Consider the following 21166-nt stretch of genomic DNA (forward strand, 5'->3'; position numbering starts at 1 on the left):
GTTTTTTCCGGTTCCATACAAAACGCAGAATCATTTTTTCCAAATCTTGAAAGTACGATGTTGGTATTTTGATAGGAATGGCATTGAATAGGTAGATTGCTTTGGGAAGTATAGACATTTTAACAATGTTGATTCTTCCCATCCATGAGCATGTTTTGTTCTTCCATTTGTTAATATCCTCTGCTATTTCCTTTCTGAGGATTTCATAGTTCTCTTTATAGAGGTCCTTCACCTCCTTCGTTAGGTATATTCCTAGGTATTTCATTTTCTTTGAGACTATGGTGAAGGGAGTTGTGTCCTTAATTAGCTTCTCATCTTGACTGTTATTGGTGTGCACAAAGGCTACTGACTTGTGGACATTGATTTTATATCCTGAAACATTATTGCATTTTTTGATGACTTCTAGGAGTCTTGTGGTTGAGTCTTTGGGGTTCTCTAAGTATAAGATCATGTCGTCAGCAAAGAGGGAGAGTTTGACCTCCTCTGATCCCATTTGGATTCCCTTTATTTCCTTGTCTTGCCTAATTGTATTGGCTAGAACTTCCAGCACTACGTTGAATAGTAAAGGTGACAGAGGACAACCTGGTCTGGTTCCAGTTCTAAGAGGAAAAGCTTTGAGTTTTACTCCATTCAGTAAAATATTGGCTGTGGGTTTGTCATAGATGGCTTCAATCAGTTTTAGAAATGTGCCACCTATGCCTATACTCTTCAGTGTTCTAGTTAGAAAAGGATGCTGGATTTTATCAAATGCTTTTTCTGCATCTATTGAGAGGATCATGTGATCTTTATTTTTGCCTCTGTTAATATGGTGGATAATGTTTATAGACTTGTGTATGTTAAACCAGCCTTGCATCCCTGGGATGAAGCCTACTTGATCATGATGAATGACTTTTTTGATGATAAGCTGTAATCTATTGGCTAGGATTTTGTTGAGAATTTTTGCGTCTATGTTCATGAGTGAGATTGGTCTGAAATTCTCCTTTTTGTTTGGGTCTTTTCCTGGTTTTGGTATCAGGGTGATGTTTGCTTCATAGAATGTGTTGGGGAAGATTCCTTCTTCCTCAATTTTTTGGAATAATTTCTGCAGTACAGGAATAAGCTCTTCCTTGAAGGTTTGATAGAATTCTGGAGTGAAGCCATCTGGACCAGAGTATTTTTTGGTTGGAATATTTTTTATTGTTTCTTTGATCTCAGTGCTTGAAATTGGTCTGTTCAGGAGCTCTATTTCTTCTGGCTGAGTCTAGGGAGAGGGTGTGATTCCAAATATTGATCCATTGCTTTCACATTGTCAAATTTCTGAGCATAGAATTTCTGGTAGTATTCAGAGATGATCTATTGTATCTCTGTGGGATCAGTCGTTATTTCCCCTTTATCATTTCTGATTGAGGCTACTAGAGATTTTACTTTTCCATTCCTCATTAGTCTGGCCAATGGTTTATCTATTTTATTTATTTTTTCAAAAAACCAACTCCTTGTTTCATTAATTTTCTGAATGATTCTTTTGTTTTCAATTTCATTGATGTCTGATTTGATTTTGGATATTTCTTTTCTTCTACTGAGTTTAGGCTTAGATTGTTCTTCTTTTTCCAATTCCATAAGATCTCTTGTGAGATTGTTGATGTGCTCTCTTTCTGTTTTTCGAATGTAGGCATCTAAAGCGATGAATTTTCCTCTCAAAACTGCTTTTGCAGTATCCCACAGGTTTTGGTAGCTTGTGTCTTCATTGTTGTTATGCTCAAGGAAGTTAATGATTTCCTGTTTTATTTCTTCCTTCACCCATCTGTTATTCAACAGAAGATTGTTTAGTTTCCATGCCTTTGTGTGGGGTCGAGCATTTTTGTTAGAGTTGAGTTCCACCTTTAGTGCCTTATGGTCTGAGAAGATACAAGGTAAAATTTCAATTCTTTTGATTCTGTTGATATTTGTTTTGTGTCCCAGGATATGATCAATTTTGGAGAATGTTCCATGGGGTGATGAGAAGAATGTATATTCTTTATTTTTGGAGTGGAGTTTTCTATATGCGTCTATCAAGCACAGTTGTTCTAGGGTCTCATTTAAGTCTCTTATAACCTTGTTTAATTTCTGTTTAGAGGATCTGTCCAGCTCTGTAAGAGGAGTGTTAAGGTCCCCTGCTATTATGGTATTATCAAATATCAGATTGCTCAGACTGAGTAAGGTCTGTTTCAAGAATCTGGGAGCATTTAAATTGGGTGTATAGATATTTAGAATTGAAATGTCTTCTTGTTGTATTTTTCCCTTGACCAATGTAAAGTGACCATCTTTGTCTTTTTTGACTTTAGTTGCTTTAAATCCACATGTATCTGAAAATAAGATTGCAACTTTCTTCTGAATTCCATTTGCCTGAAAAATTGTCTTCCAACCCTTAACTCGGAGCTTTAATTTGTCTTTTGAAGCCAGGTGTGTTTCTTGCAGACAGCAAATGGATGGTTTGTGTTTTTTAATCCAGTCAACCAATCTATGTCTCTTCAGTGGGGAATTCAAGCCATTAACATTTATTGAGATAATTGATAAGTGTGGTAGTATTCTATTCGTCTTATTTTGTGAGAGTCCATTGCTTAGTTTTATCTTTTGCATCAGTGTGGAGGTTAGGTTCTGTCCTTTAATTTCTGAGTTCTTACTTTGCTGCTGATCCATTGTGATGGTCAGTGTGCAGAACAGGTTGAAGTATTTCCTGTAGAGCTGGTCTTGTTGTGGCGAATTTCCTCAATGTTTGTATATCTGTAAATGATTTGATTTCTCCGTCATTTTTGAAGCTGAGCTTAGCAGGGTACAGAATTCTGGGCTGGAAATTTTTCTGTTTAAGTAGATTAAAGGTAGATGACCATTGTCTTCTTGCTTGAAAAGTTTTATTAGAGAAGTCTGTGGTCAATCTGATGGATTTGCCCCTGTAGGTCAACTGGCGCTTACTCCTGGCAGCTTGCAGAATCTTTTCTTTTGTCTTGACTTTGGACAGGTTCATCACAATGTGTCTTGGAGAAGCTCGGTTAGAGTTGAGGCGACCTGGGGTCCGATAGCCCTCTGAAAGCAATGTGTCAGAATCTTTGGTGATATTTGGGAAATTTACTTTTATAATATTCTCTAGTATGGCTTCCAGTCCTCTGGGGCATTGTTCTTAACCTTCTGGAATTCCTATAACTCGTATGTTGGAACGCTTCATAAAGTCCCATAATTCTGACAGTGAACGTTCTGCTTTCTCTCTCTTCTTTTCTGCCTCTTTTACTATCTGAGTTATCTCAAAAGCTTTGTCTTCTACCTCTGAAATTCTTTCTTCTGCATGGTCTAACCTGTTGCTGATACTTTCCATTGCATCTTTAAGTTCCCTGATTGACTGTTTCATTTCCTTCAGCTCTGCTATATCCTTTTTATATTCTTCATATCGTTCATCTCTGATTTGATTCTGTTTTTGGATTTCCTTTTGGTTATTTTCCACTTTATTAGCAGTTTCCTTTATTGTTTCCATCATTTCTTTCATTGTTTTCAACATGTGTATTCTAAATTCCCTTTCTGTCATTCCTAACATTTCTGTATAGGTGGAATCCTCTGCAGTAGCTACCTCATGGTCCCTTGGCGGGGTTGTTCTGGACTGGTTCTTCATGTTGCCTGGAGTTTTCTGCTGATTCTTCCTCATGGGTGATTTCTTTTATCTGTTTCCTTGCCCTAATTTTCCTTTCACTTCCTCTTGCTCTTTAAGTTCTTGTGCCTGTGGACTAAGGGTTACAGGACCAGAAGGGTGAGAAGGTTTAAGAGCAAAAAAGGGATGAAAGAAAGGAGGACCAAGTGATAATGAAAAAAAAAAAAGAAAAATAGAGAAAGGAGAGGGGGTGGGTAAAAGGAATATTGACAAAAAGAAGAGAAGCACAGAAAGAGGGAGACAGAGCAATATAGGTGTACAGTAGTGTACTTTGATACAACCTTAAAAAAACCCACCTTCTGGGGGTGCCAGTTGGGTGGTTCCCTTGAGGTCAGCAGCTCTTTGCTAACCTGATCAGACACAGTACCCCACCTCCACCAAGTAGAGAGGAAAGACAAAAATGCTATAAATCAAACCAAAACAAGCAAACAGAAAACTTTACGGGATAAAATTGTTTGGAAAAACCAAATAATAGCGGTAGAAACAGTAACAAAAATGAAGTTCTAATTATTGAAATAGGCAGCAATGGGAAATTATAATTAAACTAGAAAAATTGAGAAAGAAAAAGGATCTGTATGGAAAAGGCTGAACTTAAAAAACAAAACAACAATCCACAACATGAAAATAAAAAAAAAAAAACAACCAAACCAAAACAAAAAAAAACACAACCCAAAACAAAGCAGTATGTATATGTTATTGAATATTGTCTGGGCAACATGTGGTCTTCTGGGGTATGAGATGTTAATCACAGTTCTGATACGACTGGAGGCTGCTAGTTTCTCAAACCCCAGCAGGTAGATACCCTAAATCTCTCTTCAGCCCACTTAAAAGGCACTTTGAACTTGTTCACTTACTGAGCAGAAGCTTTCTCAGGGAAGTGCTTGTCGCTGGAATCATTGCTGAAGTGGCTATCCACTTACCCTGTGTGTCAAAACTGGTCTCCCTCTGCCCCCGAGGGTTAGGGCTGCAAGGCGGCTCAGACCCTGCCCTTAGGCTACTTGGTCTCTGGGTTACCAGCTCCCACCCAATTCCAGCTCTGCGACCCTGAGGGCAGAGCTTGCTGGGGCAGATTGCTCACAATGTCTGCCTGTGACCCAGAGCCAAACACTATTAGCTCCGTCTGGCTCAGCGGCTCAGACTGGGGCCCTAGACAACGGCCAAAGTTCTCCACACTCCCACTCAGGCTCTCCCCAAGGCAGTTCAGCGGAGTGCCAAGTCCAAAGACACCAAAACAGTTCACAGGTAAGGCCTTTCTGGTTTGCAGTCTCGCTGCTACTGAACTTACAGTTGGGGGCGGGTTTAGACGGATTGAACACACACGACCACTTGCCAGTTTTCCACTGCTTTAGTCCTCCTCTTGGGGTCCAGAAGTCTCTTGCTGACTCCCTGTATCCTCTCAGGGGTGATGATAGGCAGATCCCACCAGCCAGAGATGCCTGGAGTCCTATATCCCCAGACTCACGGTGCCCAGATGCAAGGAAGCTGTTACTCGGCTGCCATCTTGCTCCTCCTCCCCATGGCAAAGCTTCTTTATGCCTTATATTAAAATAATGATAAAATGGTACCCAGCTGATATGATTGCTTTGAAAATTAAGTAACTTAATACATGTGATGTTCTCATGATAGTGCCCAGTGAATGGCAGTGATTGAAAAATCTCAATCACTAAAATGAAAAAATTTAGCCCTCTGGGTGGTGCCTGTGGCTCAAAGGAGTACGGCGCTGACCCCATATGCCGGAGGTGGCAGATTCAAACCCAGCCCTGGCCAAAAACTGCAAAAAAAAAGAAAAAAGAAAAAAAAAGAAAAAATTGAGCCCTCAAACTTCTAATACTTACACACCACTAGTCACTTGAACAATGGGGGACAGAAGCCATGTCTGTATGACCACAAAGCCTGGGCTCACAAACTCCACACTGTCCTCTAGTCCATATCTGCAGGCCGCAGTTTAATGCCCTCTCATACCTTGGAAATTGGAACATTGTTCTCTCTCCTGGTTTGATACACAATCAGAATAGAAGCATGAAATTTCTCCAGTGAACAGAATGGTTGCCAGACATCAGGCTTTCCACACCCTGAGATAGGGTCTGTGTTTCTAAAGAAATCCTGTGTCATTAGCAGAGACCCGCCAGCCTTTGTACAAAATAGAAGCATCCCAGAGGAGATCCCTGTGGAAGCAGGGAGCTGCGCAGCCAAGGGGACCCAAGCCAGATGGCTGCAAGTATTCCATTTCCATTGGCTGGCTCATTCCAGTCTCAGCCTGCTGTGAATAATCATTTCATTCATTTTACAATTCGATTCTCCCGGTTCTTCTTTTGCTTCCCATTTGGATCAATCTTCAGAAAAAAAAAAAAAATGCGGTGACCATGCCACATGAATATGGAAGTCTTTTAACAGTTATATTTTCATTCACACTGATTTTTTGGTAAGAATGTTGCAAATATGGATAAATTAAGTTGACCATATATTTTAATCTCTTAACCACAATTTTTAGCAGTGAAAGAGATCACTGTCAACGTTATGGGGAATACCAGTTAAAAACAAACTGTCCTAGGAAAATGGGGGCATTTCATGAGACTTGGTCAATATGAGTCAAGGCCTCAGATTTTAAAATACTTTCTCTACCTCCTTTCCTACCCCAAATTAGACATTTCAGCCTGTGGAACTGTATAGTCTAATACACTCAAGGTACTTAACTCAGGGTACTTAATTCAGTGCCTGAATTAAGATAATGCTTGATAGGATTTAAATTATGGCTGTGTGACCTTGGATAAGGTACATAATGAATACTTTAAGCTATAATTTCCCTATTTTTAAACTGGTAACAGCTATGCCTCTCTCATGGTCCTACTGTGAGAATTTATATATAACACTCACACATGTAAACATGAACTTGTGTATCTTAGTCCAGTGAATGTTCATAAGCTAGTGGCTTATTATCTTCTCACCACTCTGATGCCACTCTCTGAGGCCTCCTATGAGGCAGGCAGCTGAATTTTTTCAGGCAACAGTGCTCTGTGCCACTGTGTGCTTTCTTCAAACTTTTACATCTGCTATGTTCCAAGAACAGTCCATCCTCTACGTATTAATATGATGAGAACAAAGCCAGGTACCTCAGTTCTGCCTTCCACCAACAGATAGCAACAGGAGTTGTTGGTTTCCTAACAGTTTGGCAGTACAAATAAATATGTTCATGAACTTCCTTTAAGCAGCTAATATGTTTGTAAATATGGGAGTTTATATATGCTAGAATCATTCATGTGTCTAGATTGTTTGGCTGGGAATAGGTCATTTAGTATAAGAAGGAATAAACATCCTTCGGGGTGAGGGGGTATTACATGTCACCTGGGGAAAAAGGCCTTTCCAACTCTAAATGATGTTTCCTACTCACAGGAAAATTTAAGGATGCATAGAATTTGAGGACATTGCAAGTAGAATTAGTAAGCCTAAGTATAGAAGTGGATGAGTGAAATTATGATAAAAGCGCTCCCCAGGGAGTGATTATAGACAAAAACAGAAGAGACCTTTGCAGGAACTTACAGTTAAAAGGTGAAAGGGGGAACATGAAAAGTTGATGAAAAAAAATACATATATATATAGTAAAGATATAAAGTACAAGTTACAATCAAGCATACTGTCACTGAGGTCAGGGAAAGTGGGTTAGGATTGTGTAGAGGACTTGTAAGGAAGATGACAGCAGAATCTGGAAACTTCTGTGTTGTCACTACCATTCTGCAGGGTCTGATAACTTCTGAAGAATATGCCATTTGCCAAAATCTATGGGAGGGAAAAGACAAAAGTGACTCAAGATTTCTAATATTTTGTGATAAATGCTAAGTGGTAAGTGAAAACTTATCTTTTTTGCTAAAAAAAGGTCACTGCTGCTTTGATTGTGTTAAGGGAGGTCCTCTCCAGGCTCTTGCGTAACATCTTTGAAAGCCTTTGGGAAGGATGCAGGTGCAAAGGATCCATGTCTCCTCCAAGACAGCATTTATTTTAATATTATATGGCTATACGGAGATGACACCTTGAATCAATCTTGATCCAAAAATCCCACAGAAATGCTAAAATATTCATGCTCACAGCTAGCAAGGATACCTGAGGTTTCACAGCTTTATGACTGGTGTGTACGTTCTGTGTAAAACGCGTTTTACGATAGTTTCTGAATAGTTTAACAAGCTCTGGCAAACTCTAATAGATTCAGATTTTTTAAAAGAGGTATTAGAATACAAAAGTGGCAGTAACAGTGCTTTAATCTTTTTTAAAAGAAAGCATATTGTGTATATTCACGTTTAGAATAAGGAAAATTGCTCTTATAGAGCATTTAAGTAATCTTCATGGCATATTCAAATAAGTTTTAATTCTTTTTAGTTAGGAAAAAAATACTATAGAAAAACATTGCTTCCCTTGTCAATCTCTCAATCTGTTTTTATGGTCATTGCTTTGTCCATGTGACTACGAATCACACAATGCCTAAATTCTGGATAATGACAAAAATTAGTCTAGCAATGTTCAGCTTATCTACATTTGCTTGACATATTAAATTCTAAAGGAACATATGAATATTTACAATAGAGTTAGCAATAAAATTTTTTTAAGTCAATTATTATTAGTGACATTTCATTTAAATGTAGCCAATGAAGAATGTATATATAAGGAAAAACGATCCACAAAAACTATCATTATTATATTCTAATAAAGTTGATATCAATTTGACCAGACTGAAATATATTATCTGCAATTAAGAAATGGTGAGCCTTTAGAATATTTATGATTTCATTATTAAGAAAAACATCATTTTTGCTAATTAAATGTTTTATTGTGTTAAAATTCTAAGCCATTAATAAAAATTCTTCTATAAAACCCATATCCTTTTATCATAATCCAAATAATTTGTTTCAAAAAGACACATGTACATTTTTATTAAATTCCATAACTTTTAAATTTTTCTATATCTTTGGTACTTTTGAAATATTCCACTAAGTATCAGATTCTGTGCATTTTTTATAATGTTCACATAGTCAATATATGAGTATGTGCTTACTTCAGTGAATATTAAAATATTCTCAATATAAAAAAAAGACTCAGCAACATTATGTTAAACAAACTCAAATTTTCCTTGTTTAATCATAATTTAATGACTTCCTGGCTGTGTGATTTTAAGCAACCTACTTAACCTTTGAAAGCTTCTGTTATTCATCTTACAGATATTATTCATCTGTAAAATGGGATCATCATTAACTGGCCAAGAACCTGTAAAGACTGGAGATAATGTCCACCATGCACTTGCCAAAATTATATGCTTGGTAGCTATTACAATAAATGAAACTGAGGTCAATAACCTCTATTTTCCTCCTAAAAAGCTATCAAGAAAGTAGCAGCTGGTGACCACAACTACACCACCATGAAAATGTTGACTTCTTTTCTCATGGACAGAGCCTTTCATTGACCCTACAGTATCAGTTAATGCTTTTCTACATGACACATGCTGAGGTCTAAACAGTCATGCAGTTTTTAACAATCCCACCTTAGATTCTTAGAGTCAGATAAAAAAAAGACTTTTACAAAGCCAGAAGAAAGATCTGTTGATCTGTATAAACACATTACCTGAGCATAAATTTTCATTAAACTTTCCCATATGTAATACTTCAGTTTATGAGAGCGAAAAATAGTTATCTGAAAAAAAAAAATTATAGAATTAATGCCCTAAAACAGCATTTAAAATACTTTGTCTCTCCTTCAGTGGATTTGCTTTGGCCCTGACCTAATTTCTATGCTAATTTATAGGGTTTACAAATTCTTTTCTCTCTGCACAGCCTGTATTTTTCCCTTCTTTCATGTCTTCCAGGGACTAACTCCAGGAAGTAAGTCATAGGCATCATCAATAAACTGCATTTAGTTAGCTGTGCTTTATTCAGCAACTGCTGATCCACTTTGTGGATTTTCCATGCCCTTCATTTCTTCTCCTCCACAATCCCACCACCTTTCTTTTGATGATTTCACCGCTCATTATCACCTCTACCAAAAGTGAGAAAGGAGAATGAGAAATTCAAATGAGTCCAAAGTGACTTTTAAAATTTATTTTGAGGATAAGCAAGAAAAAGTTGAAAATGTTTGCTAAAATTATGCCTGAGATTTTCTAATGACTTCACCCAGTTATACTTATCCCTGTTAAAGTGATTATAATTGAGTTCTGAAAAGAAAATGATCATTCAATTCAATCATATCTCTTCCTCTTAGAATGTATAGAGAAAGAGGAGAAATGCTAAATCTACACAAAGTTTTCTAAAACATTTTTTAAAGTCTTTATTAGGAGTGACTGATACTTACAAACCCATTATGAGTTGCTATTATTTTATTTATTAAATTAACCAGTATACTGATTCTCTGTTAGTTTTAAGATTGCTTTTGGAATGTGTAGGGAAAATGAAATAGATTTTTTTTTAATTTGTCTGATATATTTAAAAAATCATTTACTCCAATTAGTAGTTTCTTAGACATTGTTGTAAACTGGAAAAATTGATAAAATAATACAAAATAATCAGTGCTTAAAATAATGCTTAAGATCCAGGTTTTTAATGGCAAAAAAAAAAAAATGCTTTTTTTCTATGTTATTTTCCAACACACGTATCAGAGATAATCCTGAGGCCAAAATCTAGTATTATTTTAAGAAATATTTGTTAAAAATCTATAATTTTGTACTCTAATTCACAGGTGCCTAAGCTTTTACCTTATATATTTTTTTGATTGGGGTGGGGGTTTGCACCATTCCTCGAAGTAATACCAATACCAGGTCTATGCGTGGAGTGGACGGAGCAAGCTCCTATTCCAACTCCCTGCTCCAAAAATCCATTTAATATATTGTCCTCGGATAGAGGACGTATCAGATATTAAACTGATAGGAACAGACACTACACTTGATCTTAGCCAAAAGGTCAAGAAGCGATCTTTTACCTTATTTTTAAAAATTAAAACTGCCGATTTTACATGACCTATTATTAATGAAGTTTATGCCCCACAAAATACCGCAGATCCCCCAATCAGCAGATACAAACTCAAGGAAAAGGCTTTCGAATGTATCAAACCATAAGGGGAAAATAAAAATTTATATATTTTCAGTTAAAATAAAACATTGAAGGTATGTATTTATTTATAGTTTTTCACAATTTCCTGCTTTAATTAGCTATAGTTCTTTTTTAATAACATTTCATAAGAAGGCAAAAAAAAAAAAGAAATAGGGGCATTTCGAGAATTTGAATCAGCTATGAGCCATTTTCCTTAATGTAAACCAATATGTAGAATGAAGGCTAGCTAGTTGATCCCTAGGATTACTCAGGGCTGTGCAATACTTTCAATCATACACTCAAACATATACGCATAACATAGTTGGTACAGGTTGGGAGAAGATCCAAACTAGCCAAATACCTTAGAAAGTTTTATCTATGTACATGTACCTGTTTAGGAAGTTGTAATGGGCTAAAAAGCCTTTCCTTAAAAAAGGCATCATAAACAAATCTACGCCACCAATGGTTTTTATCATAAGTGATAAATTGAAGTACATTTAACTGTATATAAGTCCTAGGTTCCTCCATTCAGATAAAAATTACCAGAGTTGAAAGATCATGTACACTGGAGGCCACACCTCAGGTTCCAGTTGCTGTAGACACTGACAAGCATGTAATGTGTACCTATAAAATTAGGATAGTATTAACTACATTATAAACATGCTATGAGTATTAAGTAAAAAACACATGTAAAACACCCAGTAGCATATTCTGAACATAATTGACACTGAATAAACAATCAATTTGTCATTTCTCAAAAAGTGTATTGGTTTACAAAATCCCCTTAACCTTGATTATTAGATCAGAAAGGGAATATATACCTAGTATTTAATTATATATTGTATTTATATTATATGTGGTATATTTAACTCTATTTACACACATTATATATAATATATACATTATATGTACACACATGCATGTATTTTAAATCATCAAAAGAGACTTCTAATTTTGTATGTTCTATTAATAAGACAAAGAAATTAAATGGTCTTAAAATAAGTAACATTTTAAATGTGTATTTATTTGCAATGTTAAATTAACCAGAACATGTATATAATTATGGTTCAAAATAGATTTAAATATCTGTGTATATATTAATTACATGAAACTTTGTGGACACCACACTGTTATTAAACTAATTTAAATGGAATAAATAGAATTAATTGAAAAACATAAGTAAAAGCTCCCTGTAAAACATAATACTTCAAAAATTGAGAAAGGTTTGCAGGGCTGTCCAACCTTTTGGCTTCTCTCTGCTGTGTTGGGAGAAGAAGATTTGTCTTGGGACTCACTTTAAATACACAAACACTATTGAAAACTGATGAGCAAACAAAAAAGTCAGTGCATAATTTTCATGATACCTATCACAAATAAGCAAAAAGTCCTCACATATCTGCATTTGGCCTGTGGCCCATGGGTTGGACAGCCCTGTAAGAGTACATTCTCTAAATGTACAACATTGGAATATGGTATCTTGATAGATCCCTATAAGCGTGCTCACATCTTTCTAAAGAGATAAAACTACAAGGACAGAAGGCTTGCAGTAAATGAAAAATAGCATCCTTTAGTGATAAAATGCAGTAAATGATAATCAAGTTAACCTGTATCGCCATGCAGTGTCTGTTAAGGCCAGATATTAGGTGAGCATTTCATGAATATATGTGCAGGTGAGGAGAGTTGTTTATGTACCAAATCTCAACAGAGAGGCGTGATGACTTGTCTAGGTTAACACAGGAAATTAACAACATTCCAAAGAACAGAATCCAACTCCTCTGGCTCAGCTGAAAATACCATCTATTGTATCATATTGTTTTCCTTGGGTATAGAAAGAATAAACTTGGGAGGCATATAATCTATTCTTCTAGACCATTTTTTACAAAACACCTGGGAAGCAGGCCCAGAGCCACTGAGACATATGAGAAGTTCAAAAGTATTATTTTCAAGGGACTAATTGCATTGAAGCTCTCTAAGTCATCTTTAGAAAAAAATATGTGACACCAGATGGTAGGGCACAGGGCTGGCATTATGAGGAATAGGAGTTTGGGAAGGCTTTCACAATGTGCCCCAGAAAAAGGGCACATGGAAAGAAAGAAGCCTATTTGATCTTTTATTTTTAATTATATTAAGCCCAATTACAGAGTAAAGTTGCATAAAACCTCTGCTTAGATCTTTAGACAGGAAAAATGACAAGTATTTCAGGTAACCAGAATGTAACATGTACCCAACATTGTGCCAAGTCTTGATGACAACCTCTCATGCAGGCAGTTCGCAATCACTGCATTAACTTAAAGCATATTTGGTTATTATTGTCATCCCAGACATTTTCAGACTGTTCGGTTCTCGTTTCAACTGATGTATATAGCTTTTGCTATAGTTCATATGCTATGCTTTTTAGAAACACTCTAGAAAAATATGGTTGAATGGGAGATTTAATTTTTTTCAACTTAACAAAGGGGAGGGACAGTAATATCCCTTTCCATGGAAAATGGATGGATGACATGGTCAGAGAAACGGAATTCTTCCTGATGGAGGGGACACTTTAAAAAGATGCATCTGTACTGAAAGTATCCACTGTGAAGTGGGTAGAGTTTAAGGGTCCAGGGGAAGTTAAAGACAGCTGAGAAAATAATTACAAAGAAATAATGCCAGGTCAATTAGACTGGTAGTTAGAAATGATAGTTTAGAAATGATAGTTCCGGTGCACCATCCTTATAAACAACAACAACAACAACAACAACCACAAAAAAAAAAAAACTAAGAAAGGATCTTCCAATGTTTCACCAAAGAAAATGGGGGGAAAAAAACCCTGGAAGATCTTAACTTGTTGGAGAAAGCATGAGCTGTGAGGGGATAAGAAGCCTACAGCAGTTAGTACCTGTGTAGGTATAGAATTATTCCAGATCGCAGGTCATCTGACCACAGATAGATTGCCTAATTCTGGCCACGTACCCCCAATTTCTGGAAGCTGTGGGTATTGCATAAGGACACAAGCACATTTCAGAAGCAGCTTGGTACTGATATTTAGAGTCGGGTATGTTTCAACTACAGACCTCAGTGCAAATATTTACCAAGTATAGTAAAAGTTCAGCTGTAGGGCAGAACTGGCAGCTGAGGAAGGAAGGAGAGGCCAATTATACTTCTCAGACGGTGGTTTACTTACTGGCTGGGTAGTGGCCTTACACCAAGATGTGTGTGTTGCAGGTGTAGGTGGGTTTATCACTTCATCAGCACTCCAAGTTCCCTTTAGGGAATTTGAAGGAACTGAATTTATAAGTCAGGTCCATATTATATACCAGATTTGTATTACACAGAACTTAGTTTGTGGACTCCTTGGATAGCCCCATTTGCACAATAACAAGCTGTTACACACCAGGTGTTTTGAAGTAATGTGTTGTCAATATTTAGGACTCTGTCTCTGGGATTAGAGGAAACGAGGAGAAAATAGGAAAGGTAAGAAGCAAAACAATTAACTCAGCCAAGTAATTTATATTTCAATTAGCATATGGTAGAAAAAGAAATTTAAAGTGGTTCCTATAGAAAGCGCAGGGAAGTCAGATATTTTTTTCTCAGATCCAAGAGGAAGACCTTTTCCTATGCTAAGGTCAATCATTATGGGAGTGAGGTTTTCTGTTTAAAACTGTGCAGGGGATATTAGGAAACCCGGTGATGATGATAAGTGGCTACCCAGGGAAAGACTAAATGGTCTTTTCCATTACTTGTATGGCACCCTGCAGATAAAAAAATCTTTCACAGACCAAATGCACTGGAGTTTTCCACCACCTCTGATTTTATAAATGAAGAAATAGAAGTCCAGGTGTGAGGTGTCTCCAGGTCACATAGCTATTCAGTGTTGGAGCCAGAGGACATATCCACGCATTCTGCACCACACTCCTGGATTCCTTCCTAAAGGATCACCTTCCAATAGACAATTGGGGGGTGGGCATGGTGGGGCTGGAGAGAGAGAGAGAATCATTTATTTGAAAAGTAACCAAATCTTTACCTAGGCATCAGTGAGTGATGCCTCACCCCTTAGAGAAATATATTACAAATTGCTTTCAGGCAGAAGCACTCGTGTTACAGCGCAATTGTTTCCACTTTTCCCTTTGGCTTTTTACCTGAGCCAGAAGCCATCACTGCCTCTAAAATAAGACCCCAAGGCGGACACCCAGAGACCCTTGTTCCTGCAACTAGAAAACTAGCAGAAGCTCTGCCACCAACAGTAAAGATTCAAAATGTCAAAACCTTCCCTGAATTCATGTATTTACTTTCCCGGTTCACACCGCCTTACGGAGAAGTAGAGATTCCTTTCCCTTCGCTGAGAAAAGTGCATTTTCTTTCTCTGTGCCAACGCTGCTGGCTCTGTGTCTGTAGGAGGATCTGGTGGCAAAGCAGACGTTTGGGGACCGAATCTGTGATGGCTCTGTGGCGCCCACTTCCTCCCTCTGTTACATCGAGATACAAATGCAAGCTTATTCATTTATTTTAATTCTCCCTCTCTTGCTAGCAACCTGTGGACTTGGGATCTGGCTGGTGAGGCAAGGAGGGAAGCTGGGTAGGCACGCGCGTCTGTGCGGGACCTGGTGGCGCCTCATAGCAATCTTCAGAGGCAAGTCCCGCATTCCTGGTGGTCTGGCGGGGGTTTGCTGGTACCTTCGTCGCCGCAGGAAGCCATGAACGCGCACATCTGCCCCCTGGCCTTTGGGCCCCTCTTTAGTTCCCGTACTTAATTGACAAGTCAGTGACTATTGGTTGAAGTTCCCCCAGCGATTTGCATGAACCGAGAGGGAGTGTCTTCTGCCGCTCTCCCTTCAGGAGCGCTCTGACTGCAGCCTCCCTGGGAATGCGCGGCGGAGGGAATGCGTGCAGCTCCCGGGCCCTGGCAGTGAGCTGGCGCCCTGCGACCTGGCGCCCGCGCCTGGATATGGGGCGTCTACACTGTCCCAGGAGCCGCACCAGCCACAGGAACCTGCAGGTAAGGGTTGGACCCGCGACCTCGAACCAGTTCCCACTCTTGGATGGTTTTTCAAACCTTTTACATTAATCTAAACTTCACAGGAAGGATGGGGGTAGGGATGGGGGTAGTGAGTTCGGGATGATGTGTCTTCATTTTAACAAGGACCAGGCAAGTCCCTGAACCAGGAGAGGAAGTTTCTGAAGGTAGAAATGTAGTCGGATGAGGTGAAAGGGCTGGGGTGCCCTCCGTGCGCTTTAGATTTGAGGGTTCCGGAATTGTTTCTTGTGGCCAGCATCTGGCTGTGATTGTCGACTGCGATTAAGTTGTTTTTGCATAACCATTTTCTTTCTTCACTTCTCTTCCCCCTAAGGGGAAGGAAGGGATTAGTGAGGGCTTGGTAAAAGGAAGAGATCCAGATCTGTTCTATTTTATTTTAGATGCGTGCTAAAAAATGTAGAACACTCTTTCCGACCTAAAGAGGATTTTTTTAGGAGGAGGAGAGGGAGGGTGTTAGTACGTTTTCCATATTATTAATATTGCTGTAGTTGGTGTCGTTATTGTTTTCATAGTAAGGGATGTAACCCATTGCGCGTTCGTTCCGGGACCCTAATGGCAGAATCACTACGATGACAAATAAATAGGCTACGTCTCACTCCCTCCATTACCGGCCCCCTCCCTCCCCTTAACCTACCCCGGAGGCTTCCCGGTCGCGAGGCGCAGCCTTTGAGTTGGAGTCCTCTCTGCTCCGCGTGTGTTTCCAGGGATGCTTTGCGGTTTGGGATTCTGAATGTTTGAAGGTGGTGATGGGGACCACCATCCTCATGGCGTGAGGGTAGGGGTAGAATCCAGGGGGTAATAGAAAGTGGACAGAAAAATTAAGTTTTGAGGACAGTGCTGCCCCACACAGCTCTCCTATGCAGCGCGTTTCTTCTTCACCCGGTTCTAACTAGAGGTTTTGCTGCTTCTGGGAATAAGGCTGGGTAGCACGGCTCCCGGGGACACTAATTGCTAACTCTGATCTCTCTATTACCGCGAGTGTGTAATGAGCCTTCTCCCCTCCCCCCGCTCCAGCATCTGTTTCTGTTTTTCCTCTTCGTGGGACCCTTCAGCTGCCTCGCGAGTTACAGCCGAGCCACGGAGCTTCTGTACAGCCTGAACGAGGGGCTGCCGGCCGGAGTGCTCATCGGAAGCCTGGCGGAGGACCTGCGGCTGGTGCCCGGGGCTGCGGGGAGGCTGGACCCGCAGTCGCGGCCCCCGGAGCGCGCCGGCGCAGAGTGGAACCCACCACTCTCCTTCAGCCTGGCCTCCCGGGGATTGAGTGGCCAGTACGTGACCCTGGACAACCGCTCTGGGGAGCTGCACACTTCCTCCCAGGAGATCGACAGAGAGGCCCTGTGTCTTGAAGGGGGTGGAGGGGCTGCCTGGGGTAGCAGCATTTCCGTCTCCGCTCCTTCCTCAGACCCTTGCCTTTTGCTTCTGGATGTGCTGGTCCTGCCTCAGGAATACTTCAGGTTTGTGAAAGTGAAAATCGCCATCAGAGACATTAATGACAATGCCCCGCAGTTCCCTGTTTCCCAGATTTGGGTTTGGGTCCCAGAAAATGCACCTGTAAACACCCGGCTGGCCATAGAGCACCCTGCTGTGGACCCAGATATAGGCACTAATGGGGTACAGACCTATCACTTACTGGACTACCACGGTATGTTCACCCTGGACGTGGAGGAGAATGAGAATGGGGAGCGAACCCCCTACCTAATCGTCATGGGTGCTTTGGACAGGGAAACTCAGGACAAATACGTGAGCATCATCATAGCTGAGGATGGTGGGTCTCCACCACTGTCAGGCAGTGCCACCCTCACCATTGGCATAACTGACATTAATGACAACTGCCCTATCTTTGTAGACTCCCAAATCAATGTCACTGTGTATGGAAATGCTACCGTAGGCACTCCAGTTGCAGCTGTGCAGGCTGTGGATAGAGACTTGGGGACCAATGCTCAAATCACCTATTCTTACAGCCAGAAAGTTCCTCAAGCATCCAAGGATTTATTTCATCTGGATGAAAACGCTGGAGTCATAAAACTTTTCAGGAAGATTGGGGGAAGTGTTCTACAAATGCACAAACTCACCATCCTTGCTAACGGACCGGGTTGCATCCCTGCGGTGATCACTGCTCTGGTGTACATAATCAAAGTCATTTCCACACCGCCTGAAATCGTCCCTCGCTACATAGCAAATGAGATAGACGGTGTCGTTTATCTGAAAGAACTGGAACCTATTGGCACTCCGATTGCGTTTTTTACCATAAGAGATCCAGAAGGCAAATACAAGGTAAACTGCTACCTGGATGGTGAAGGGCCGTTTAGGTTGTCACCCTACAAACCATACAATAATGAATATCTGCTGGAGACTACAAAGCCTATGGACTATGAACTACAGCAGTTCTATGAAGTAGCTGTGGTGGCCTGGAACTCTGAGGGATTTCATGTCAAAAGAGTCATAAAAGTGCAACTCTTAGATGACAATGATAACGCTCCCGTCTTCCCTGAGCCCTTGATAGAACTAACCATCGAAGAAAACAACGCGCCCAATGCCTTTCTGACTAAGCTGTATGCCACAGATGCTGACAGTGGAGAGAGAGGCCAAGTTTCGTATTTTCTGGGACCTGACGCTCCATCATATTTTTCCTTAGACAGTGTCACAGGAATTCTGACAGTTTCAACTCAGCTGGACCGAGAAGAGAAAGAAAAGTACAGGTACACAGTCAGAGCGGTGGACTGTGGGAAACCACCCAGAGAATCAGTAGCCACCGTGGCTCTCACGGTGTTGGATAAAAATGACAACAGTCCTAGATTCATCAACAAGGACTTCAGTTTTTTTGTTCCAGAAAACTTTCCTGGATATGGTGAAATTGGAGTAATTAGTGTAACAGATGCCGATGCTGGGAGAAATGGATGGGTTGCCCTCTCAGTGTTGAACCAGAGTGATATTTTTGTCATAGATACAGGAAAGGGCATGCTAAGAGCTAAAGTTTCATTGGACAGAGAGCAGCAAAGCTCCTATACTTTGTGGGTTGAAGCTGTTGATGGGGGTGAGCCTGCTCTCTCCTCTACCACAAAAATCACAATTCTCCTTCTAGACATCAATGACAACCCTCCTCTTGTATTATTTCCTCAGTCTAATATGTCTTATCTATTGGTACTGCCTTCTACTCTGCCTGGCTCCCCAGTTACGGAGGTCTATGCTGTTGATAAAGACACAGGCATGAATGCTGTCATAGCTTACAGCATCATAGGCAGAAGAGGTCCTAGGCCTGAGTCTTTTAGGATTGATCCTAAAACTGGCAACATTACTTTGGAAGAGGCATTGCTGCAGACCGATTACGGTCTCCATCGCTTACTGGTGAAAGTGAGTGATCATGGTTATCCCGAGCCTCTCCATTCCACCGTCATGGTGAATCTCTTTGTCAATGACACTGTCAGTAACGAGAGTTACATTGAAAGCCTTTTAAGAAAGGAACCGGAAATTAATATAGAGGAGAAAGAACCACAAATTTCAATACAGCCAACTCATAGGAAGGTAGAATCTGTGTCCTGTGTGCCCACCTTAGTAGCTCTGTCTGTAATAAGCTTGGGTTCAATCACACTTGTAACAGGGATGGGCATATACATTTGTTTAAGGAAAGGGAAAAAGCACCCCAAGGAAGATGAAAATGTGGAAGTACAGATTCCACTAAAAGGAAAAATTGACTTGCATATGAGAGAGAGAAAGCCAATGGATATTTCTAATATTTGATATATCAATGTCGAAAAAAATAGAGAGACATTTGGAATGACTTTGGATAGTCTTCATCACCTAAATAAGTGTGTTAATGGCAGATCCAATGAAGGATGACTAATTTATAACATGTACTATATTGTAAATAGCTGTTTACAGGTTTTTAAATTCAAATTCAGAGGTTATAAAATGTGTACAGCATTTTTAAATGAAAATCGGTACTAACAGCTATAGAATTATTATTAAAAAAAACAAAACTTGGACTTGATTTGCAGCTTTCATACACCAAGCTGATGACTGACGAAACCTGGGAGTAAGGTAAGAAAAATGGTACATTTTTTTTGGTCTAAAAAGTCCTTTTACCACAAGAGGGCATCGGCTGCTCCTTTCCAGGGAACTGAAATATTATATGTGACGGTTGTACATGAAATTAATGAGAGAGTATATTTTAAATATATTGTTTTTAACACAAAAGTATAAAATTAAAGTAAATTAAATTTCACCCTTCTTAAAGTATATAAGAAAGAAAACAAATGCACTTGTAAAACAATGTTTATTACCTCATAAGTACATGTATAGTTCAAAAGAGAAGGCATTAAAAAGAAGTGCAATTCCTTTTTAGCAAGGGTAAAAACATTGCCTTGTGTTACAAATTCAACCTGCTGAAGAGTTTTTCGCTTTCGGTGAACTCAAATTACTTTGTGTTTGCTTTATCACTGCACTTGCTATTATTACAGGAGAAAATATATATATTCTTCCTTACAGAAAATGTAACTAGAAATTGTGCCCAAGAAAAACAGCCAGAAGCAAAGAAATGTTTCAATCCTTAGTTGTTTCACACGTGTTGATGACATTTTAGTGCTTGCACAACTTGTCAGTAGTACTTTATACTTGGGTTATATATTGGATTTTTATATGTTTAAACTTATCCCTTATATAAGAAAAAAGTCACATTAAAACAATTATTCTAGAAGCTTGTGTACACTATTGATTATTTCTAGTTGGGCATTTTATGTGAAAGTTACACTGTACTTATCTTTTCGCCGTCCTTGGGGTATATTGGCGACTATTTCTGGCTTCCTTTCTTTGGCTTTGGATTAAGTCCAACAGTTTATTTGTAAGCTCAGCAGCAAATTTCTTTGATAATATGGCTTTTTCTGAATCTTTTGCAATGAAGAAAGTTCGTTCATAGGTGATTTATCACTTTCACTTCATGGTGTGAGCTGGAAATTTTATTTTATATGAGAGTTATAGCAAAATTCTCTGTACCAACAGGAATGTAAGTGTTAGCTTCAACTGGATCCTTTTACCATTTGGCATCATGCGTCTGTACTGTACCAAAAGCGTTTATATGTCTAAAAATTAAAGTTATATATTTTCATAATTTCTTTCTCATTTTTACCATTTTCTATTTGGACAAGAGCTTGTTCTTTCACTGAAGTGCCTGTTATTGTCATTGATTTGTTTTTAGGGTTAAATGTGAGCAAACCGTAGTCATCTGCTATGTTAAAGTTTGTATTAAACTAATTCATTACTTGAGTAAACATAGACTAAATTTTTAAATATATGTGTACTTTTAAACATAAACATGAATATACAGTAGAAATAGAGTATATAGTTAATATAAGTTCATGTGAAAATTTGCATACATGAGTCATCACATGCATGTTAATTTATTATAGGTTTAATATCAGTTGTCAATTTTCATTTTACCATATA

The 21166-nt window shown here is 39.1% G+C and overlaps 1 protein-coding gene and 1 non-coding gene across 2 annotated transcripts; one reads left to right on the forward strand and one right to left on the reverse strand.

Annotated features, from left to right (window-relative positions):
• Window positions 1-10404: 10404 nt before the first annotated feature.
• On the reverse strand, window positions 10405-10596 carry LOC128567148 (U2 spliceosomal RNA). Its single transcript, XR_008374798.1, has one exon. It is a non-coding gene; the product is annotated as a U2 spliceosomal RNA (small nuclear RNA).
• A 4281-nt stretch (window positions 10597-14877) lies between these two features.
• Window positions 14878-20831, forward strand: PCDH20 (protocadherin 20). Its single transcript, XM_053564018.1, has 2 exons — window positions 14878-15688; window positions 16742-20831. The coding sequence occupies exons 1-2, from the start codon at window positions 15557-15559 to the stop codon at window positions 19463-19465; spliced, it is 2856 nt and encodes a 951-aa protein (XP_053419993.1). The 5' UTR covers window positions 14878-15556; the 3' UTR covers window positions 19466-20831.
• Window positions 20832-21166: the final 335 nt, after the last annotated feature.

The sequence above is a fragment of the Nycticebus coucang genome, chromosome 15, assembly GCF_027406575.1.
Source record: "Nycticebus coucang isolate mNycCou1 chromosome 15, mNycCou1.pri, whole genome shotgun sequence".
Lineage (NCBI taxonomy): Eukaryota > Metazoa > Chordata > Mammalia > Primates > Lorisidae > Nycticebus > Nycticebus coucang.